Here is a 19,775-nt window from a genome sequence, read left to right as displayed (position 1 = left end):
AATAATGAAATTTAAAAAATACTAAGTAAATAAAAGATATGAAAGAATGAATGTACACATAGTGACAAAATAAAAAAATGAATAAATAAATAATTGTTTTAAAATAATAAATAAATAAAAGATATGAATGAATTAACAAAAAAAAACTAAATAATGACAAAATAAATATAGGAATAAATACATTTATAAATAATGACAAAATAAACAAAGGAATAAATAAATAAATAAAGAGATGAATGAATGAATACATGAATGAATGAATAAAATAAATAATGACAAAATAAAGGAATAAATAAATGATGACTTTTTAAAAATAATAAATAAATAAAAGATATGAATGAATGAATGAATGAATGAATGAATGAATGAATGAATGAATGAATGAATGAATATAAATTAAATAAAATCTATAAACAAAACAGGCACGTGAGTTTATGATGACTTTTGTCTATTTGGCACATTTTTGCTTGGTTACTTTAAAAATCTATAAATATTCTAACGATTTTGTTGATTTGAAAGAGCTGAAAAAATAGAAATGTTAGATATTATATTATAATTCATTTTTGATATTGATCTTTTTTTATCCAGTCATGTTCATTTTTATAGTCCAGTTCATTTATCATTTTTAATGTTTAGTTATTATATATTAGCACAATTTAATTTATGTATAGTCTTGGAGTAATATCTAAGCATGTAAAAACTGTCTCAGATCAACTCAGACGTAATTTAGAGGTCAGCCAGACCCATTTTACCTGATCTTGAGATCTGCGTGAACCTGGTTTGTGTCCTGCCATCTCTGTGAAGAAAACAGCACAACGTTTCCATTTCTGCCTATCAGGATTTCACTTCTCGATGCGAAAATGCAAACCGAAACACGTGCATAAACAGATCCAGCACCGCTTCACGACTCCAACTGCTGTCCATTATACAGTACTTTGACCTCATGCAAACCAATCAAACCTGCAGGTTGAGTTAACCGCTAGTTAACCATTACCAGACCACCACTGGATACCATTACTGCATATCCACGTGGAGTTCTCCAGCCTGTTGTATGATAAATAAAAGAAAAGGAAAACAATATAGCAAAAATGTAAAACCAAAAGATATTAAATTATCAATATATTGAAATGAGCTCCAGTTTCCCCCACAAGTCCAAAGACCCATGGTACCGGTTTATTGGGTATGATAAAACTGACCGTAGTGTATGTGTATATGTGTGAATGAGTGTGTATGGATGTTTCCCAGTGATGGGTTGCGGCTGGAAGGGCATCCACTGCGTAAAACAAAGTTGGTGGTTCAGTCTGCTGTGGGGACCTCAGATTAATAAAGGGATTAAGCTGAAAAGAAAATAAATGAATGAATGAATATTGAAATGAATGAGTGAGTAACAGGGTTTTAAATAACTCAAACTATATATAAAAAACATGTTTAAATAAAAATCCTTTAAAAGTCCTTTCATTTACTTTTAGCTATCTTTCCTTTTAGTAACACATGTTTTAATTATTGTCTTTTAAAAATTATTTTTATAAAATTCTTTGTATTATTGTAACTTGTAGTTACTTCATATTATTTCAGCAACTTTCAGCATATTATTGACATTACATGTTATTTTTAAATATTAAAAGTCTCTTAAAGGGCACCTATTTTTCCCCTATTTTGAAGTCTTTTGTGTTTAAAAAATGCAGTTTCAACTGAAAACACCCATCCAATTATTTATTAAAGCTTTCAGAATGTTGGACTTTCTGCTCTGAAAACACTGAAGCTTTTTTTGTTGCCTGTGCTAGTTCTCCCCGCCCACCGTTCCCACATGCCTATAAGAGTGTGTCTCCACCTCAGCTTCATCAGATAAACAGCACAGTGACAGACATGAAGGAAGCAGATCTCCCATAACGTTTGTGAGAAATACTACAGTAAAAACTTTCCCAATGATGTATTTGTTATGGAGTTAATTCAAGCCTTTCTGCAACGATGAGTCTCACACAATGTTGTTACAAAGTTCACGCTCAAACACACACACAGCGCACGCGTTTAACTTTGCATTGTTTTGCATGGTAAATGTGACAGGATGCACGTTAATATACACTGCTGTTTGGATATGTTATGATAATGTACAACATTAGCCTCATTTAACGTCACAAACCAGGATTGAAGCGTTTTCTTTCATAAGTGTACTGACATGCGGCTGTGGTGATAAAGTAAATCTGGTAAAATCGATGTAATTCTTTACGAACATTGAGTTTTAAACACGTTTTAAACTTGTAAAACTCGTTCCTGATCACATTTAATGATGACTGATGATCACAGAGAGCTGAACAGATCTTTTAATCACTGTTGCTTTGCACACGTCCTGTTTTGTGGATATATGATTATAAGCATTATTACAAAGAAATGTAAATACACGGCTGTCAAGCAATTTGGTGGGCATGGAAACCAAACTCCTACCTCACATTGGGGTGGGCCTCAAAATGGGAGTGATTTGGATCCTATTTTAACATCAGGAAATTTTTAAAAAGAGACTTATTGTGTTTATACAGTATCACTCCAATATGACTGTAGACACAATATACACAGTTGTAAACAGCTTTAAAAAGATGATTTTCATCATATGTAGTAGTCCTTTAATTTACTCTTAGTTATCTTTATTTAAATTAACATACATTTTTAATTATAGTCTTTTCGTATTTAAACTACAATATAAAAAATATTTGACTTTACAATAAAAAATTTCTATTATATATTTATAATTCTTTATTATATTATATATTTCTTATTGTAACTAACTACATTTGAAAATTAATATCAACTACGTCTGAGTAAAAATGATTGCCGCAACACTTTTCCTCATTTCTCTAGATTTATTATTATGAAGAATTAAAATAACAAAAACTAAAATTGACATAAATTAAAAAAAACAAAAATAGATGGACGCATTTAAAAACATAGAAAACTACTAAATAGATAACTCAAACTATAAAAACATGTTTGTAATGAAAAAACTGACATTAAGTATTATTATTAAATATTAAACTTAAAAATTAAAGTCCTTTAATTTTCAGTTATCTTTATTTTAAGTTTCTTACATTTTAATCATTGTCTTTTTCTATTTCAGCTACAATATAAAACAATTTCTTATGCATTTACAAAAAAATATTTCTATTATATATTATATATTTATAATTCTTTATTGTATTCAGGGATTTAAATTAACACCCACCGAATGCAGGTAGATTTTAGCTGTGGTGGGTTTTACAGCCACCTCCACTTTCCACTTTGGCTGGTTGAAAATAATTTTTAAATAGTTGTTTTCTTAAAAGCAGGGTTCGACAGTTAGAATGGCCCAATATTTGTGCAAATGAGATCTAAGAATCGAGAAGCAGCATGACTGACATATAATTTTGTTCTTGCAGGCAAAAGAAAGCCGGTTGAATACCGAATGAGAAAATAATCACTCGCGCCAACAGCTGATGTTATACGCGCGACTGTTTAAAACACATGCACGCTCCCGTTTCCTTGCTTGAAACAACCGTGCCTGGAAACGCAACAGGTGTGATCGGTTCTCTTTCAAATAGACTAGACAAAAAGTTATGTTCATGCATCCACAGTCCTGCTGCTTTCAAGAGCTCCAGATTGCTCCGGTTGCTTTCACTTTAACCATTATTTAAACAGGATACAAGATATTAACTTTCTATTTATGTGTAGTTAACTGGTGTCAACTGTTTTTTTCTTTAAAGAAATGTTTTGTCAAATAAAAAGTATGGTATACGGCTATATTTTGCTTGTTTTGACAAATTATTTAAAATTTGTGGCTAAGAAATATTTATTTATTTATATTTGGTGTGGTTAGAGATAAATTTGGTAAATCGTTTGATCTCTGGAAAGTCATATGAAATAAAATTCATTGTAATACAACACTATGAAACCATGACTCATGTGCTCATGCTCACTGAGCAAGCTCATATACGACACAAAAAGTAAAAGAATGAGGAGGCATAAGGACATTCCACAAAATCTAAATCAAGTAAATTTACCATGTCAAAGTCACATTTATGCATATAAATATGTATTTTCCTAACAACAAAATTGTGGCTTGTGAAAATGGCGAGTGGCTAGTAATGTTAGAAAACTACTAGCCACACTTGCTGGTGATTAAAAAAGTTATTGTCAAGCCCTGATTATGTTACATATTTCTTATTGTAACTAATTATTTGTGAAAATGAATATCAACATCTGAGTAAAAATGATTTCCGTAACACTTTTCCTCATATCTCTAGATTTAATATTACGATGAATTAAAATGACAAAAACTAAAATTAACATAGCTTAAAAAACTAGATGGACGCATTTAAAAAAAATACTAACTTTCAAATTAAAATATAAATAATATATAAATAATATAACTCAAAATATGAAACTGTAACAGTACCCAAAAGACATACAAATAATGAGCAATGCCTTAGAATATTCTAATTGCCTTAGAATAACACTACAGGAATACACAGAAAAATTAGATATTCTAATAATATCATAATGTCATCTTCTAATAATAGACTTCTTTGAAAACTATATACTTCTTCTGATCCGAGGTCAGTCTAAAAGAATTGGAGCCAGAACATGACAGATAATCAAGTCCAAAATAACTCGTCTGATCCAGAACAAAAGAGAATGACAAGATCACAAGGATGCTGGGAGTCGTTTCACATTAAACACACAGAAAGTCAAACATCAAAGAGCAAACACACACACACACACACACACACACACAAACATGCTTTGACTTAAGCAGCGTCCTGTTACCAGCGAGAAGCACAGAGAGAGAGGAGCTTAAGACCAGAGATTTACTCACATTTCAGGACGTCAGACATCTGTTCAGACACAAGTTCTGCTCGCTTTCCAGAGTGTGTGTTCCCAACCCAATACACTTGATCAGTTTGTTATGGGTAGTGTGTGTGTGACTGTCTTTATAAGAAACTCAGATTATGAAACACTATTTGCAAACATCTATCTGTCTCGTGTTATGTGTGTTCCTTATATTTTAGTCCATGTCTGTGCTGAGACGCACTGGTTTAGTGTGAAAACAGAAGTATTAGTACGAAGAGTCTGAACGAGAAAGACAGAGAGAGAGAGAGAGAGAGAGAGAGAGAGAGAGAGAGAGAGAGAGAGGATGTGTGTTGTTGTGATCTGGGCACTGTGCCATCTACATCCACATGCATCTCAATGATGAGAGAGTAACCCCACGAGGAAAACACCTTTCAGCTTCACACACACACACATGCACACACACGCACACACACAATCAGGACAAATATTAAACTGAACTGATCCTATTACAAATAAAGAGTCATAATTGGCTTCTATGGTTCCATGAAAACTACTCCGGCATATGTTTTACATAGCGGATGCCCTTCCAGCTGCAACCCAGTACTGGGAGATACCCATACACACTCATACACTAAAGTCAATTTAGTTTGTTCAGTTGCCCTATACCACATATGTTTGGACTGTAAGGGGAAACCGGAGCACCCGGAGAAATCCCACACGAACACCGGGAGAACATGCAAACTCCACACAGAAGCGCCAAATGACCTAGCCAGGACTCGAACCAACGACCTTCTTGCTGTGGGGCGACAGCACTACCTACTGCGCCACCACATCACCCACTTAAGAGTTTTTACATCTAATTTAGTTTTTTTGTTAAAGAAATTTAAATGTTTTAAAAATTGTTTACTGATTTTTTTTTTATGGCATCCCTGCTGAAACACACTTTTGGAACCTTGTTTTTAAGAGTGTAGTGTTAAGAGCATTGCGAAAAATATAATAATGTTTTGTGAAAAGATGGTTATTTCTTTGTTTTTGAAGGTTCCTTGCAGATCATTCGACATACAGGGAATCTGCACAATGCTTTTTTAAAGTTTAAATAAAGGGCTCCACAAATGATAAATTATAAATTGATATACATGTAAAGATTTTTTACTGGCATAAATGGGTCCATGAAGACCATTTAACATCAAAGGAACCTCTCCATTAAACAGTTCTTAATAGTAGAAAAGAATAAATCACTGAAAAAAAATTATGTCTGCAAAATTGTTGCAAACAATTTGTTTTATTTAAACAAACAAATTTAATTTAATAATCTTCAACTTAATTTGTTTGTTTAAATTCAGCCCAAGTAAATTGTTTACAACCACTTTCCTTAAAAAAGTTTAGTAAATCCAAGGAATCATCTTTGAATCATTTTTTTTTTCAGTGATCTTTACAAGAAATACAGTAGTTGTTTTTAAGAACTGTTCACTAAAAGTTCCCCAAAAGTTCTTCTAAGGCATCTGCACACGAAGTTTAGCCAAAGGAGAAACAGGTGAATTGGGTAAGCTAAATTGGCTTTAATGTATGTGTGTTAACATATGCTGGATAAGTTGGTAGTTCATTCCGCTGTGGCAAGCCCTGATGAATAAAGAGACTAAGCCAAAAAGAAAATAAATGAATGAATGAATGAATGAATGAATGAATGAATACTTTTCTGTGTTTTATTTAAACAAATGAAATTTAGCAATGTTCAACTTAATTTGTTTGTTTAAATTCAGCCCAAGTAAATTGTTTACAACCACTTCCCTTAAACAATTTTAGTAAATCCATGGAATCATCTTTGAATCATTCTTTTCAGTGATCTTTACAAGAAAGAGAGTAGTTGTTTTAAGAACTGTTCACTGAAAGTTGCCAAAAAGGTTCTTCTGTGGCATCACTATCACATTTGGAAGCTTTTTTTAAGAATGTATGTATATATGTATGTTTGGCTACTTGTTAAAAGTAGAGATATTTTAAAGAATGTGCTTGCTGCCCTTTTCTCGTTCAATTACAAACGGAGACTGGAATTTTCTGGTTTAAAAAAAGGCTAAAAGCACAATAAAAGAAACATTAAAATTCATATTGTCTTATGAATTTATTATTTTTTCTTTCACAACCGGATTAAAGGACAAACTGAAAAAAAAATATTCATTGGGTTTACAAAACTTTTTATAGGGAAGTGGTTGCAAATAATTTACTGGAGCTGAATTTAAACAAACAAATTAAGTTGAACATTATTACGTTTAATTTATTTGTTTAAATTCAGCTCATATAAATGGTTTCCAACCAGTTATTCATTCATTCAATTTCCTTTTCGGCTAAGCCCCTTTATTCATCAGGGGTCGCCACAGCAGAATGAACTTATCCAGCATATGTTTTACACATATATTAAAAAAAATATACAGAACTTTCCCCATCCAGATGCAAGAAAATCATATGAGTTTGTAAAGATACACACATGAGGAAATAATGGCAGAAGTTTCATTTCTGACTAAATCCTGACCAATCAAAGTCATCCCAAAAAGAACCAATGACTCACAGTCTCACAGAGTCAGTCAGCAAATTTCATCCTGTTTCCTCAGCAAAATCAGCACCACACAAACACAAACACACACACACACACAGAGACATTGGGTTCTCTCACCGTTCCAGTCTCTCCAGGAGCTCTTGCGGCTGAAGGTTGTGAAAGGAGAGAAGGGGACTCCCTGCAGGACTGTAGCCGACAGGTTGTAGAGGAGCTGGGTCAGCCGGGACAAGATCCTCTGCGGGGCGTCCTGGCCTTCCCGTAGAAACTCAGGCAGAGACATTTTAAAAGTGCTCGCCACATAAACCAGTCTCAGCCTGACCTCTGAGAGTCAACCTTTAGATTGATCCACATCCAGCTCGATGCTTAAACAAGCAAGACCAATGAAATCCCCAAACCAGACGAAGTGATCCGGGAGAATTGTAATGGGGGAGTCCTGGTCTCAGGGGGTTTCCTCTGTCAGATGGGACCTGTGGAGAGACGCTGCATGCAGATGCATCTCGCACCTCCTGTTTGTGAGGAAACAACCCCGGCATTCACACACACACACAGTCGCAATAAACACACGTATCCTTGCAGAGGAGAGCAGAAGAGAGGAGGAGAGGGAGGAGGGAGAGTTTTAGCACAAATCCCCTTCTGCTCTGCTAATTACACACACACACACACACACACACACACACACACACATATAAACACTAATCTCCAGCATTCTTGTGCGCCACTTAGGGGCCAAACTGACTAACTTTTTCTAAACATAAATAACAAAATTAATTTAAATTTTTTTTAATGGAATTATATCAAGCATATTCACATCTAGTACACTGTAAAAAGCGATTAGTTAACTTTACTCTTAAACCAGGGGTAAATTTATTGTAACTATTAAGTTAACAAGCTGTGTGCATAATTATAATAGTCAATAAATTTACTCACTTTTTTAAAGTAAGATCAACTTGTTGTTCTTAAGGCAACAGATTTACTCACTTATTTAAAGGTGCTGATTGTAAGTTTTTGACTCTTCTAAAGCATAAAATACCATAATATGTTTGCAGATTTTTAAGAAACATGCTAAGTTATCATTCTTGTTTATCTGAAAAACAATGATAAAGTCAGATATTCTGCTTTGAAAATGTGCATTACGTGCCGGAACGTCCGTCTTTGTTTTGGTTCTTTTACCCCGCCCACTGCCACTTTAGCCAATTATATTTCAGCACCCTGAGTTGCCTTGATAAAAAACTACATATTTCATTCACTCAGTCATGAAGGCTCTTAAAGTGTGCATCCAAGACTGTAATGCGACCTCCTGTGGACCGTAGCAAAATGACTTCAAATGACTCCAAAATGAAATGCAGATTCAGAGTTCCACATGAGGTGGTTATTAATTAGCAAACAATACAAATAAATCAAGAGCAAACATTAGGTGAGCAGGTTACATTGTAATGTCATGTCCTAACAACAGGCTATGTGATGAGATTTTTAGTGAAAAGCAGTTTGACTGTTTACACCAGACGAAACACGACAGAAATTTAAGCACAACCATTTAGAAGCACAGAATAGTGCACCCACTGCACTCCAATGAAATGGTAAGGTTTATAATCTCATTAATACATATTAAACCCTGTTTTACATTATTAAATGTAGATGCTAAGACACTGGTTTTGCCTCAAGTTCAATTTAAAACTTTATTTTAAAGATCTGAGGTGAACTATCTGCTGCTGTTTTCAGTAGTATGGCAATAATTGTCATTTAAAATAGTATTCAAACTCACATTGTTAGTATTAAACACTTAATAAAGCACAAAATGTACCTGAGGTGGTCATTGTCTGTTTTTCCTGTTGTTCAACAGCAAGAAATATAAGTCGTTTCTAAAATATCAATTTCAGTTGTTGGTTAGGACAAAAACTTTTGCCCTAAATTTAATATGGAAAATATTCCATCTATCATGAGCCAATGCTTTTATTTTGAACATGGCTTAAGTCAGCCTTTAGGCTCGATAGTCAGGCTCACTCCTGTCAATGTCATTAATCTGGAAACCTGTGCTCGCATGTGTTTTAAACCAGACATGCAATACCTAGTTCAACCACTGGGTGTCAAACTTACATACTGCACCTTTAAAGTATAACTAGCCACTTTTTTACAGTGTATTTCCATTTTATGACCTAAATTAAATGATTTTTTAATGCTGTGTTCAATGCATTAAAACTTCAATTAAATAGATGAATTAAAATACATTTTAATTGAATGGGTAAGATAGGGTTAATCTGTAGGATTTACAATCAATTTGAAAATGTAAAACAATAGCTGTGCATGTAAAATATGGTGGCAACTAGTGTATTTAGAAAGTCCTCAATTGGAAAATGAATTAATAAAACATTTAAGGGCTTGGAAAAGGACAGACTATAGCATCAATAATTAATTAGAAATTTGTGCAATGGGAAATTCTAATAAATTCATAAAAATGTAATGCATTTAAAGAATTCAAGTAAATAAAGGATTGACGTTGCAACACAACATTCTGAAAACGTACCCCAGTATACATTTCTGGAGAGTGCGAATTATGTAGCCAGAGCTAAGTATGGTTGCATTTCTGCTTTAAAACAAACCTCAGTGTGGACAGCCTTACCACTATTGCCAGTTTTCCCAGTAGCTCGCCGTGTAGGTTGGCGGACCAGAGACACAGAAAGGAATTTACCGTGACAACGTGGTTGGAGTCTGGCGAAGAACAGTTCCAGTAAGCAGGTACACCAAAAAAAGGCAAAAAATAAAATAACAGGGAGAGAACATGGTAAGTTCTGAAAATCAGGCAAGAGATTTTCTTTTTCTGAATTGCTTTTGAAAACACTACCGATTGGGTTTAGGGAAGGGGGTGGGTGGGGTTATCGGGCAGTCAGTCAACAGCGGCCTCTGCTGAATTTACGTGAGAACAGCAGGTGCTAAAGGCATTCGTGAGAGAAATTTGAGATCTAAAAAGCATACACAGCAGTCTCTGGTGAATTTGCTAATTCTGGAACACATTTTGCGATCTCCAAAAATGTATATAGGGGTACATATGAATAATGAGCCAGGGTTGTCAATATTTTTTGAAACTATAACAAGTTGTAATATTATACACATTATATAATATTGCAAACCTATTACTGGTGCATCGGGGAAGCCCGCAGTTAAAGCCAATCAACCCTAAAATGAAAGGTAGGGATAATCTGTAGTATTTTATTTAGCAGGAAATGACCAATAAAAATATAGAAAAGCTTAGAGTCAAAATAGGAATAAAGTATTGAATAAAAAAAAATTTGTTGCAAAAGTCAAAGTCAGAACATGTTTGTGTGATGAGCAGTCAGATGCAGAAAGATGAAGAGCTGAGTAAGCCATTTTCCAGTACGTTCCCTCAAACACACCACATGGATAAACACTATAAATAATGCAGACTACACCTAAACATACTTCCTTATGTGACTTTGTACAATTCCTAACATTACGACCACAGAACAAATAACACACCCTCTCATCATAGAGCTCTGTAATTATGCACTATTAAATATTATCGTGAATATGCATGTACATAATCTTAGTTCAGTCCTTTACAACTGCATAGCACAATTTAGCAAGATACAAAAAATGTAGTACTGATTTTCAACTGTTCACAACTACCACACATGACAGGTCGAGAGACAGACACTTACTGTTCCTCTCTTTGCTCTGATTCTCTCCCTGTTTCAACCCTGGCACTCTCTCCTCTTCACAGAACACACAGAAAAGAGCAGAGAGAGAGAGAAACGGCCTGCCAAGGTTTATGCAAAGGCCTCCGCAGCATGTAATTTAGCCCTCCCGTTCTCATCCTATTACCACGCTGGAGGAAACCCCACAGAAGAAAACAGCCTCCTCCTGAAAGACCACAGAACCCGTTTCTACAGCAACCTGCAGACTCCATACAGTATGTAGAACCCATAAGCTGCGCTAAATAGAGGAAAACCTGTATGAAATGAAAACTAATTTGCTATTCGTAGTATTTCCGTGCGCTAGTGGCTAACCTGAGCTGCGCTGCGTTTCATAGCTTCCCTTGAATTAAATATCAGTGTGAAATATTTGCACAGTATAGTACTGCAAAAAACAAAACAAAGAGTATGAAAAGCATGAGATAATGTGAAATGGGTTAAAAGCTTGCAAGTTATGCTGAAAAAAAAAAAAAACCATCACAAACACCAAAACATTACAAACCATTAACTACAATCTATTAGAATCAGTACACTTCTAGTGGTTTCTACTGTGTATTGGGATATATTTCCTAGAGTATAAAGAGTTATAAGACTTAAATAACATAAATAAGGTTTCAACAACAAAAAACAAGGTATACAAAGTTTAACTTAATATTTGTAGTCATATAAAGTCATATATAGTCTTATATTTTGACTGATTACCGACAAATTACCGGTACAGACACACAGGGATCATTACATTTAATATTAAAAAACTTAAAATTCAAATTATGAATTTTGTGTTGAAATGTGTTTAAAAAAAACACAAACAAACAAAAAAAACGTTATAAATTCTATACAATTTTCTATTTTTTTTTTTTTTAGCAGAGAAGAAAAAAGAAAAATCAAACATTAGATCTCAAATCATATAAAACCACTATACAGACGCTGTTCAAAATCAACTGACATAAAGAAACCATTTAATATCACATTACAGTATTAATATAAAGATGCTTTCAGGTTTCTGGCTTTTTCAGGTACATTTGTACTTTGTAGGTATTAATATGTACTTTTAGGGACCTATCAGGAGCAAAAAAATACCTTTTGAAAATGTACCACCCCAGTGACAGATTTTGCATCTTTATTTTAGTAAAGATCCAACTGAAAAAACAACAGAAACCATCACAAAAGTTCTAATGGTTTCCTCTACAAATACAAATGCACTTTGATGACTTGTACTATATTTTGAGACCATTCATTCATTTATTTTCTTTTAGGCTCACTACCTTTATTACTTAGGGGTTGCCACAGCGGAATGATCTGCCAACTTATCCAGCATATGTTTTTATGTAGCGGATGCCCTTCCAGCTGCAACCCAACACTAGGAAACGCCCATACACTTTTGCATTCATACACATACACTACGGCCAATGTAGCTTATTCAATTTACCTATAGCACATGTCTTTGGGCTGTTGGGGAAACTGGAGCACCCGGAGGAAACCTACACAAACACAGGGAGAACATGCAAACTCCACACAGAAATGCCAACTGACCCAGCCGGGGCTCGAACTAGCGACCTTCTTGCTGTGAGGCGATCGTGCTACCCAGTATGCCACCATGATGCCCTATTGAGACATTTTCCATTTAAATTTAGTGTGTTTTTACCATGCCACCAGTAAAAGGCAAATGACCAGGACAGACCCAAAGGACCAATACAATTTCAATAAAAACCAATACAATTAATTAAATTCTATTATAAACCATTAGAAATTCTAAGATAGTTTCTATGTATGTAATTTTTTTCATCAGTGGTGAAATGCCCAAATCAAATTTGGATTTAACAACAAAAAATACCACTGAATTATAAAATAATTTATAAATTATTTATTTTATTTATAAAATAATAGACCAACAAGCTCCAAAGAAAGCCACTGCTGTTGTCTCTCCATTCGGATGCATAAGCAGAATCTCTGAATGCTCTGACCAATGAGATGAGAGTTCATCTAAACGTGACAATTTTGGGTCCATTTAGAAATATTGCCTTGTGTAAGCAAACTGAACCAATATGAAACTGCAACATTCTGCCTTTTTTGATCCCTGTTTTGGATCTACAGGTGTTGTAACATCCTGACTGTCACCGCACTGAGAGCTGGATGAGCACAATGGGTGACATTGTCAGTCCAGACGCTATGTCATGTGTGAGTGTGTGAGCAGACAGCTGAAGGCTGGCAATAGCTCTTTGGCTAGACTAAGTTTTTAACACCTCATAAACACTATTTCAAGACATAAAATGAGGTACCGTATAGTTCACTATAGTATATAGCACACACATACTCTGTCAGAATTTCAACATCACGAATCAACCATGCTTGTGTTGTGAATTTAAATGATGACAATATCTCGATGGTGGTTTAACATCAAACCCTTCAGTCCTGAATTATAATTATATTGTCATAAACGCTGAAGGTGATTCACATTGACTTTTACTGATTATTTATTTAAATAATGATGTTTGCTTACATGCATGCTGGTACAGTATATTTATTAAGATGTTGTCAATGTAGCTGCAGGTGAAATGAACCTTTCTGTTTGAGTATACTGTATTTTAAAATGTAATTAATTCCTAACAGCTACCGCAACACTTCCTATTTGCGTGCACATATGTAATGCTTGGAAGTCTCAAAATACACACACACAAATGGGATTCACAGGTGAAAGAAGATTTGTAAATTCGCGGTCACGATGAAGTTGCAAATTTTAAACATTTACAGATTTCTGTACGCTGTTATTCATTTGTAAATGTAGTTTTGCATTTGTGAAACATGATTCATGAACATGTATTTTCATCCTGTGTATGTGAATTCATTTTGTGAAAATATATAATAATTTTGTGCATGTGAAATTGTTTTCACGCATATGAAGTTGACTTTATAAACGTGTGTATATCGGGTTTTTGCGTGAGTTGTTATTGAGACTGATCTAGCTTCATACGGGATCGTTGCTGTTTATGAAGGACAAGAAAGCTCTTGAATCTAAATATTCATCTATATTTGATATTAAAATAGCAAATTTTGTGAATGAAATGTCTCAGGAGATTGGAACATCATGACGGTGTGTAATTAATAACTACATTTTGATTTTAAGGTGAACTAACACTGTAATGACTGGTAGAATGAGCAACATATAATAAGTTCTGCCTTCTAACTACTACAGCCAATCGGTAAATGCTACAAAAGCTTGAGTTGTCTTTGAAATATTCATTTCATAGACTAATAATGCATTGATTGATTCACTCACACATATAATATATGTTTTTTAATGCTACTTTAGTGCAAGAAACATCATTTAAAGGACAATTAAAGCAGGATGGCATTAACTATGTGTTTAAACTAACAGTTTATCAAGCAATTTTTTGAGATTTCAGGATTGTACTATTCAAGTAGATGGCAGATGCATGCTTGAAACTGTTCGACCAGAGCTGTTGCAAATATTGGCGCAGAGTTAAAAGCCTATTCTTGAGTAGCCCCTCGACTGAATTTAACACCTGTCTTGAGAAAAGGTGTGTAGTTGCTTTAGGTGGGCTCTGAATGTAGCTCTCTTTATGTTGTGCTCTTTTTTTCACATGCATCCATTTTTCTCTGCAGCTTTAAGCAATTCTGCATGGGTATATTTTACATACACTGTAAAAAATATCCCTAAATTTGCAGTTTTTCATATTTAGTGATTCATGTTCTTATTTTTCTGCTTATTTCTGCTTTTGATTGCATTTTTGGACCTTGATCTTACTTTCAACAACTTTTAACCTTGACATTTGGGGGGAAAATGACTTTTAGTGACATTTGTAACAGTTGAAAGTCATATATTTTCTGGGTTGCTGTTGTACATTACAGTAGAAAACCCTTGTATAAACTGCCAGTATATTTTCAGTAATGTTACAGACTTACTGCTCTATACATTTTTTCTATACATTACATTACTTCAAACTCCTAAAATGTCAATAGAAGTCGCTTTGTTAAACTGTAGAGTTGAATTTTCAACATCAAAAGTCAGCTGAGCAGAGATCAACATCCCATAATGCAATTCACAGCCGTAAATAAACAGAAGGCACTAGTGAAACTGATCTTTTTATTAACATATAAAATATACAGACAAATCTCTATCAATAGACATCATCATATCGCACAGGACCTTTACCCCTGCTTTACATGCAAACCTTGTGTTTCTGCAGGTCACATCGTTCCTGGAAAATAACTAATAATAACCCATTTAGTAGAGTTTCTGCAAATGAGAGTTTGTGGGAATATGAGCAGGCTGAACATGAGTTCACTACTGTACACAGTAACACCAGAACGCTGAAGGCGAATTTTGACTAAAGGATGACCCATTTATGAGTTTACAATATTTTTGAAAGACCAAAATGTGGGTAGGGATGTTACTACACATTGTGTGTTTGCTGTTTCATTGTGCCAGTGTGTGTTTTTAGCTCACTGCCATTGGCAGACTGCTCAAATGTAGGGAAATAGGACACGCAGAAGTCCTCAGAGAATAGCAGAGACATGGTAAAAACACCGTTAGGGTTATCAACAACAGATGAAAGTGAGTCAAAGCTTGTTTACAAATCTATACAATAAAATTTTTATTGTAGTTTTAAAATATTGATGATTAAAAAAATGACTAGTTTTTGAATGAATAATTAAGGCAGAAAATAATAATAATAATAATAAAATAATAAATTAATTAATTCATTGTCATTTAATGAATACATTAAATGATTACATCCAGTAATAAAAATTACTTTTATTGACACTTTATAGAGGTTTTAAATAAAATTTTGTCTAATTAGCAGCCAGTACTTTTAAAATATGCTTTCACATCTGCTAAAAAGATAATAGTGCGAAGATGGCTCCCTCCAAATTCTTTAGTTATTCTGCAGTGTTTTTTTTCTTCAGTTTTATATTATAGTATTGCTTGAATTTTCAACAGCCAGAAAAAAATAAAGCTAGTGTAAAGAAAGTGACTGCAGACAAACTGGCAAAAAGACACGGATAGTAGAAATTAATGTGCTACAACCTGAATCTTTAAATCTCTGATAATCTGTGTGATTTTCTACCTACTTTATTTAGTTTATTAGTATATATAGTTGAAGTCAGAATTATTAGGTAATTATAGCCCCCCGTTAATATTTTCCCCAATTTCTGTTTAACGGAGAGCAGATTTTTTCAGCACATTTCTAAACATAACAGTTTTAATAACTCATTTCTAATTACTGATTTATTTTATCTTTGCCATGATGACAGTAAATAATATTTTACTAGATATTTTTCAAGACACTTCTATACAACTTAAAGTGACATTTAAGGGTTAACTAGGTTAACTAGGTTAAATCGGCAGGTTAGGGTAATTAGACAAGTTATTGTATAATGATGGTTTGTTCTGTAGATCATCAAAAAATATATAGCTTAAAGGGGCTAATAACATAAAAAAAATTTAAAAACTGCTTTTATTCTAGCCAAAATAAAACTAATAAGTATATGTACACACATATGGGCAGGTATATATACATATATATGTGCATTATTTTCTATGAAATTATAGACTGTACTTATACCCTGTAATTATTATGTTCATGTTTAAGGTATATGTAGTTCATGTTTATAAGTATGTGTATATTTTCTGTTAGTTATTTGTCCTGATTGCAATGTTATTTGTGGGATGGCACGGACTTTAGCACTACTGGAGGGGTGGGGTTGGTGTTTTTTTGTGTGGGCTGAAGGGGTTGAGGAGTGGATCTTGTTTTTTGTTTATTGGAAAGAAAAGTTTAAAGATGCTGTGATCACTCACATGTAAAAATCAATAACAATTTGATCACAAAAAAAAAAATAATTCTACTCATTTGAACAGAGTTTTGAACTCAGTGTTGAAAGTGCTGAGTTAATTAAACTTCATAACTTCAACTTAAATGGAGTAAGTTCACAGTACTCATATAGATTAGTTTTTTTTTACTCAAATGGTTTGTAGCAATCGGTTTCCTCAAACGGTTTGAGTTACCTTAACTTATTGGGTTTTACAGTACTCAGCTGGTTTGAGTTCTCTTTATGTATTATGTTTTACTGTGCTCAAATTGTTTCGTTTACACAAATGGAGTAAGTTCAAAGAATTCATTAGGATTAGTTTGTGAACTTAAATGGTTTGTTGCAATCAGTTTCCTCAAATTTTTTGAGTTACCTTAACTTTTTGGGGTTTCACAGTGTATATTTTGTGACTGTAAAAGTAAATAAATGTCACTTTGTTTAACTGCAGTCATAAACATTTGTTGGAAAAGAGTTTAATGTCCCAAGTTGCAATTCGAAAGCATAAAGTAATAAAAATACACCTGTAAATCAAAAATAAAAAACTGTTAATTAAAATACAGTGAAGCAGCATATATGAGTACAGCCCATTTCGAACATTCTCAGTGAATACGGTGTAATATATATTGGTGCATTTGAACAAGACAGATTTATTAAACAGATATATTTATAATATTTTAGTCACAGAACATCTTTAGAAATGGAAAGATAATACAATTAAATTCATGCAAAATATTGCTATTTTTGAAAATGGTATTTAATATTTTTCCATAGCATCTAAATTTGGGCTACTAATTTTTGAACCATTATTGTAAGTTATATTGTTAGATTAGCTCTAGATTTGGCTTCAGTACTTACTCATGTATATGCACAAATATAATATTGTAAAGCATCTTTTGGAACAATATTAATTTGAATAAGAGATATGGGGGGGGGGTGTACTCATATATGCTGAGCAGTGTACTTTAACTGTGTTCTGTTGCATGCAGCTGAGAAAGAACCGATAATGTTAGTGATATTTTAGGTTAACCGATAAGTAGAAAGTGCAATTTAAGCCCATCTGCATGTGGAAAAAGACATTTACTTAAACTGTCCATTTTTCGACCAGCAAGCACATGTCTACACTCTAATGTTAAAACCTTTTTGCAATTCTGATTAGTTATGTTGACAATTTTCTTATTAAGACTTTTCAAAATTCAACTTTCTAAATTCAGACGCCATCAACAGCAACACCTTTGAGTGCTCAACTAAGCATAATAATTGGACCGATCCATTAATTCAAATACAAAAGCAATACAACACAATTTTAGCAAACATTTACCAAAGCAAAGACAAACAGAAGCTGCAAACAACCTTGAGCTACAGTTCCCATACTGATTCACACACACACACACCACACACACACACACACACACACACACACACACACACATGCACGCATAAACACACAAACACAGCTCCTCCTCCTACCGATTTTCAGCATGGTAACAGTGAGTCGTCTGACAAGCTCCTCCAGAGAGTCCTCTCCCATCTTCACCCACAGGATCATGATGAGCAGGAGCCAGGAGAGCAGGAGCTGCAGAGGAGAACACACGACTGAAGCTGAAGACTGCTGCTGCAAGAGATGCTGGAGAGAGAGAGAGAGAGAGAGAGAGAGAGAGAGATGCCTCAGCAAAGCAGCAAAGATGAGACAGCAACACACTGACACACATGTACACTTAGGCTCTGCATCAACCAGGCAGAGTTTGTGCACACACACACACACACACACAGGTATGCGCATATGAGTAATGTTAAGGTCACTGTATTTACAACTCTGACAAAGGAACCATGACATACAAACATGCATGTGCTCAGTTTGTTTAAGTATTCATGTGTGTGTGTGTGTGTGCGAGTGTGTGTGTGTGAGTGTGTGTTTTACTGCTTTTTCTAACTACTTCTTTAAAATGAGCGGAATCAACACAATTTATGGGTTTTTTGGGGGAGGACAATTTAACAGTTTTATGTTCAATGCACTTGAGTTTGTAAAAACAATTACTGTAAATTAACTTCATTGATTTGTGTTGGGACAACATGCAGGACCTCTGTGGAACCCAGCATTTTTACAATTTACAATGTATGGCACAGGTATTTACAAAGAGATGGTGAATTATGAGGACATTGCTGATGTCCTCATTTTTCAAAATGTCTATAAATCATACAGAATGAGTTTTCTTTTCTTCAGAAGGTAGAACTACAGTTTACTGTAAGAAGCAGGCGTAGAGTAATAGAAAATAGTATAGTTGTATAAAAACAATGAAAATCTATGGAAATGTCATCACAATTCACCAAGTGTGTGTACCTGACATTGTGGAGACCAAATGTTTAATCAAAAGAAACTAATACCAGTCATTTTGATTTTTTAGTCCCTTGAAGAAAACATCTTTTAAATGTGTGTCTATCACAGAATGAAGTATTTCAAACATGCGAGTGTCGTGTTTAGGGGGAAAGTAAAAGTAACAGAGGAAAATACAGTTCGTTAGGTATTAAAAAATACGTTAGTGTGTGGTAAGTCCCCATAAAACTTGAAACTCACCAGGTGTGTTGTCATATCCATGTCATATATGTCAAACAGTCATAATTTGAAAAAAAAAAAACTGCATGGCATTTAATACACTGCAGCCATCGTCGAATTCAAGGTCAAGAAAGGACATTTGGGTTTGTTCGTGGTTAATTCTGTATTTTTTCAGTCGTTATTTTGCAGACGTTTATAAAAATTAAACACAATTTGATAACGTCAAAGGATGAAACTACACAAATGTAGTAGAAAGAATCATGGATGAGTAGTGCTGCATTACCTGCATCAAGACTGTACCTCGAGGAGCTCAGAACTC

The 19,775-nt window shown here is 34.0% G+C and overlaps 1 protein-coding gene across 21 annotated transcripts in view; it reads right to left on the bottom strand.

Annotated features, from left to right (window-relative positions):
* mcf2la (mcf.2 cell line derived transforming sequence-like a) overlaps window positions 1–19,775 on the bottom strand; it is a 139,993-nt gene extending 120,218 nt beyond the window's left edge. For 9 of the 21 annotated variants that reach the window (XR_015476917.1, XR_015476919.1, XM_087237606.1 and 6 more), the window contains exon 1: window positions 7,484–7,928. Coding sequence is in view for 18 of the 21 variants with exons in the window: in XM_087237606.1 (XP_087093732.1) it covers window positions 7,484–7,646 (163 nt within the window). In the remaining 3 variants the exon portion in view is untranslated. Of the gene's footprint in view, window positions 1–752; window positions 1,338–4,843; window positions 5,139–7,483; window positions 7,929–18,372; window positions 18,530–19,477 lie in introns of those variants that run through there. The other 12 variants (XR_015476921.1, XM_087237611.1, XM_087237627.1 and 9 more) reach the window with 5 other exon arrangements.

This window comes from Danio rerio, chromosome 1 (assembly GCF_052040795.2).
Source record: "Danio rerio strain M-AB ecotype USA chromosome 1, GRCz13ab, whole genome shotgun sequence".
Taxonomy (NCBI): domain Eukaryota; kingdom Metazoa; phylum Chordata; class Actinopteri; order Cypriniformes; family Danionidae; genus Danio; species Danio rerio.
Note: the sequence above shows the minus strand (reverse complement) of the source record. Positions and strands in the feature narration are given on the sequence as shown.